Genomic DNA, 5111 nt, shown 5'->3' with positions numbered 1-5111 from the left:
ATGTAGTAGGAATGCTCCATAGTCTTCTCACAAATCCAATCAAGTCCATAACGTTGTTGTACAAGATTTCACATCCCCATCGGCTCATAAAAAAAACATCTCTATGTCACATCAGCAAACCCACCTGCACAACATTCCTGCTTTGGCACTCCTCATTAGATGTCCATAAGTGACACCTTTACAAGTGCTCATGCATAATGTCCCTGCATAAGACTGTCATGCTCCATGTTTCCAACCTGATGTCCATGACTCAAACTGCCCATGTTGTCCATCACAACAATCGGTCATCCTCATCCAAGCCTGAAAATCGGTCTAGTGAACTCGGTCACCCAACCATATCATCATCACATGAGTCTCTTCCACCATGGCTCCCCCATTGAATGTTCCACCAAGACTTCCTCTTGGTCTTGGCCATGAGAAGTCCACCCAAGTATCATCATACACAACTGTGTGCCCTCCTCCAATCTTTCCATGAGTCATGCCGGACACTTAGCCAATTTCTCCATGTCGCTAAAGCATGACCCATTCCTCTGCAATGATCATCACGTTCCTCAATTATCACGGACCTTTGCACCTTCTACCATAAGGTCACAAACAACCCCAACAAGTTCTACAATAGTCAATGATTCTTGCCTTCCCATACAAGGTCCCATCGTAGACATCCATGGTAAGATCCTCCCTTGCATCGACAAACTGATTTTTCTCTTCTCTGCATACAGTTCATCTACCAAATGCTCAACTAAAACACAAGTATCAATAGTACTTACTTCATCATGAGGTCCCTCCATGTGAGTTTCCTTATTCACCAATGTCTACAAACTGCACGATCCTGATCCAACTTGAACATTTTCAAGTTCCTCCCCTATCATTGTCATATTTGCAACATCGTCGATTATCATGGCTTCTTCTTCTTTGTGATCATAATCTGCAGCTTCATCCTGCTCCAATGCCCAACCAAGTCGAAGAGGTTCATCTTCAACATTCTTTTCCAAGACTTCAAGTTTATCTCGAATCCGTGGGTTCTCTTCTTTCACCGGCTTCAACATATATAAGGCCAGTAAGAGCTTCCCTTTACATTCTCCCAAACCTTTGATGTCTTGTCATTCAGCTTGGCCCAAGCACGGAGCTTCAGCTCTGCTAAACCTGTCATGTAGTATTACACCTCCCTTTTGCAAATCTGAATCACCCTAATACCACTTGTCATGTTAGTGCAGTGGGATCAGCTTCCCGTCGTTCATCAGCTCTGGTACCACCTGTCACGAATGTCAAGTTTATGAGTGAGGATATTGCGAGAAGGATTGGGTTGATGCTTGTACTGTTGCAGGCACAAATGAAGACAATGAATTCTCCTCCAGATTCTATGATTGGTGTGGCTAAAAAGGTGGATGTGACACTTTGTGAATGGAAAGGGAAAGTCGATTTCACTGTGGTGCGGATAGATGACTATGAAGCTGTACTGGGTATAGAATTCATGAAGGAATTTGATGCGATGATTGTTCCCCATATGAGGAAACTATAGATTTACAATGGACGAGAGGATGTACCCATTGGTGTATCGATCGTGGAAGTAACTAAGGCCGAGCGTAAGGCGACAACGATGAGTATGGAGGAGAGAAAGAAAGATGAAGAGATCTGTAAGCATTTTTCTGTTGTAGAGACAAAACTTATGGAGAAGTCACAGGTTATCAAGGCATTGTCAAAGAGCATCTTGGATCTATCTGAGAGGCTAAAGGCAGTGGAGGATGACGATGACGATGATGAAGAGTATGTGAGGCCGAATGTCCAAGGGGGAGATTGGGAGGCATACTTCAAAGAATGGAAGTGGAGGATCCAGATAGGTGGATTGAGTTGATATGTGAGGGAGAGCCTTCAGGCTCAACTTGCTCCTCATCATCTTAGACTATGAGGGAGCATGAAGCTCATTGTTAGGTGCTCATGGTAGTGAGTCTCCAAAAACTTTGAGCAGGCATCTACGGGTGAGATGACACAGGTTAGCAGACATCACACAGTGGAGAGTCATGACGATGTGGGGCATGAGTTCTTGTGGAGGCAATGCATGGTTGGATTAGCTACCCAACTAATCACCGACATGAGGGATACCAGCACATTATTCCTTGCAGCATAGTGGCATATCTATGGCATGAGAGACGGTTGAGTAGTGGACATCTGGACTACCCATATACACAGTTGTGTGGATGATATCTTGGTGACAGATAGTTACTTGGATGGAAGATTGTCGAGGACGACAATGACTTTAGGTGGAGGATGTAAGGACCTCGAGCTATAGGCATGTTTGGGCGAGGGTGTGCGGAGAGCGCACGGGTGAGCCAAACTAGTTAGACAGTGAACATAAGAACATGTACGAAAAAAGACTAAGTGTGGAGGTTGTTTGACACATAGGCTGTGGGCGGTCCGGGCGGGTCGATGGGTGGGCGAGGGCAAACGATGGACACCACACTTGGTTCGGTCGATGGGTGGGCTCACCCATTCAAAAGAAGTGAAACGGTGAAGTATGGAGGTCAGCCAACATAAGGACACGATGGTTCAATGTTGGGCAAGCCATATATATGGAGAGATTTGCCATGGAGCTAAGTCATCATTCGATCAAGAAAAAATACACAGTCATAAGGTGAAAGGTGAAGTGCATGGATTTGAAGTCTGAAACAGGCGAAGGTGCAGGCGGACAAGTGCAGGGCCAAAGCACCGAGTTGAAACGAAGTCGTTCAAAGGCATCGTGCAAAAAGTCATTCGAAGGCATCGTTCAGGAAATCATGCGAGGGCGTTATTCAGGAAATCGTCTGAGGGCATTGTTCAAGAAATCGTGTGAGGGCGTTCATGCAGAATCGTTCGAGGGCATTCGACCAGGGTCGTTTGAGGTCGTTCTAGGGTACAACAAGGCATCTGTTCGAATGGTCGTTTGGGAAGTCGTTCGAGGGCACGGCAGGGGGTCTGCCCAAACGATACAAGTTGGTGAACGGCTGTTCGGGTGAAGTCTTGAATTGGTGCACAGTGGACGACTCGCCGGTGGAGACTTAGCGAGTTGGGCGTTTGCTGGGAGCACCCGACGAGTTGGATGAGTTGGAAGAGTTGAACGAAATGCATTCAGGTGAACGTGGAAAGGCAAACGAGGAGTTGGCTAGAGTAGTTCGAACGACCGTGTGGACATGCTGACGAGTTGGCTGAACGCGTTGTGCCAGTGAATGTAAAAATATTCTAAGTGTAATTCTGGGGTTTCCTCGGGATTGTAACTTACATATGTATTATTATTATGGGCAAACTCATTACAGGGAGTTGCCCCTCCCAGTTATATTGTTGTGCATTTATGTTAATGCTAACAAATGTCTATGCAAGGGTTACATTTTTTTGGGCATATAGTATTCATAAATCATGATATTGACCTGTTATATTATAACCAAATCTATAATCTTCATAATAAAATGAATTACTCTAAATAATTAAAAAATGTTATTATATATATTTTTGAATGTATATATGTTTAACTTATATATTAAATCTTTTTATTATTAAAAATAGTTACTGTCATTTTAAATAAATTTATAATATATTTAGTTTTTAGATGTTTTAGATATATTTATAATATATGCTGCCATAGTTGTGGCTGGATTAAATTTGCTCTGTCCAGTCCAGCCACGGAATTGCCAAAGTGGCCCCGGCTCCTATAAATACTCAACACTGCGACATTTTCTGTGCGATGCCCTGCATTTGACAAATCTTTTAAAGAGCAAAAGCAAATCGTTTTTCTCTGATTTGTTCACTCATTCAGATAACATGCAAGTACCAAACGATTTATCCTTAACAAAACATGTGATATTGAAATAACTATTTTGAGATAAAAAAAATTCCACAAATTTATGCTTTCTGGCAAAATTTAAACAGCAAAAGCAAATCGTTTTTCTCTGATTTCTTCACTGATTCAGATAACATGCAAGTACCAAACGATTTACCCTTAACAAAACATGCGATATTGAAATAACTATTTTGAGATAAAAAAATTTCCACAAATTTATGCTTTCTGGCAAAAATTACAAGATTTCCACCTGAATTCATATGAATCATGGGAATCGTGTGATGAATTGCAAGATATCTATATATATATGATATGGAAACATAGGGAAGCATAAAGAAATTTTGTGAAAGAACGTCAGAGTTTTGGTGTGTGTTACAGTACAACGTCCCCTGCGTTATCTTGGGAAAGGGTGGTTGGAATCATGATCATGTACTGTGAGAATAGTAGTTGGAGGGGCTTCTTGTACGAGAGTGGAGCGCAGTGAAGGAAGAGGAGAAGTTCGGCAGATGGGGCATGTTGCGTGCAAGCGAAGCCATTCGTCGATGCAATTCCTGTGGAACATGTGAGTGCAATCAGGCATAACCCTCACAACCTCCGACTCCTTGTAATCGCTCAGGCAAATCGAGCAACACTTCTTATCCTCTGCTTCGTCTAATTCATTTCCTTCTGCAGATTTGAAGGACTGGCAAACTTTCTTGGAATATAACATCTTGGGGAGTGAATCCAAGGTCTCCTCCTCGATCCCAATTACAACGCCGTCGTGGTTCAAGCGAGCGGTATGAAGGGCGATGGCGCGCTGGTTAGCCCAGCTTAGTGGATCGAGTAAAGGAACAGTGGAGCGATAGCGTAAGAAGAGATACGAAAACGACAAGATCATGAGTATTACAATCACAGTTGCCAAGCAGAGCACTAGGCCAAACACTCTAGCAGTATTTGCAGGATTGGGTGGATTTGAATTTGGGTCCATGTCGATATATACTGATAAATATGGCGTGCCACAAACCAGCGAATTGGCGGTTCGCTTCCCTTAATCGTGTAATGAATGATCGAACGATTTCTGGGGGGAATGCAGTAATTTATGAGGCATTCTTGATTTTATGGTCCTATTTTGTAGGCGATGAGAACGATGGATGGTTGTAGAACTTTTCTGATGCTAGTTAAATAAATAAATAGACATCATCGATGATGTTAAACGGCCATGGCTAATATATTTTATTAAAATATTTTATATTTTGTTATTAAAATATGTCCGAAAATTTGTTATCATATCAAATCCGCAATAGTTTAGGGGATGGAAATATGT

At 42.5% G+C, this 5111-nt stretch overlaps 1 protein-coding gene across 1 annotated transcript; it reads right to left on the bottom strand.

Moving 5' to 3' along the window:
- Window positions 1-4202: 4202 nt before the first annotated feature.
- LOC149142665 (RING-H2 finger protein ATL57-like) lies at window positions 4203-4775 on the bottom strand. Its single transcript, XM_089451547.1, has one exon. The coding sequence runs from the start codon at window positions 4773-4775 to the stop codon at window positions 4203-4205; it is 573 nt and encodes a 190-aa protein (XP_089307673.1).
- Window positions 4776-5111: the final 336 nt, after the last annotated feature.

The sequence above is a fragment of the Pinus tabuliformis genome, chromosome X (genome assembly GCF_031772625.1).
Source record: "Pinus tabuliformis cultivar Carrire ecotype Pingquan chromosome X, CPIR1, whole genome shotgun sequence".
Classification (NCBI taxonomy): domain Eukaryota; kingdom Viridiplantae; phylum Streptophyta; class Pinopsida; order Pinales; family Pinaceae; genus Pinus; species Pinus tabuliformis.
This window is presented reverse-complemented; position numbering and strand designations above follow the sequence as displayed.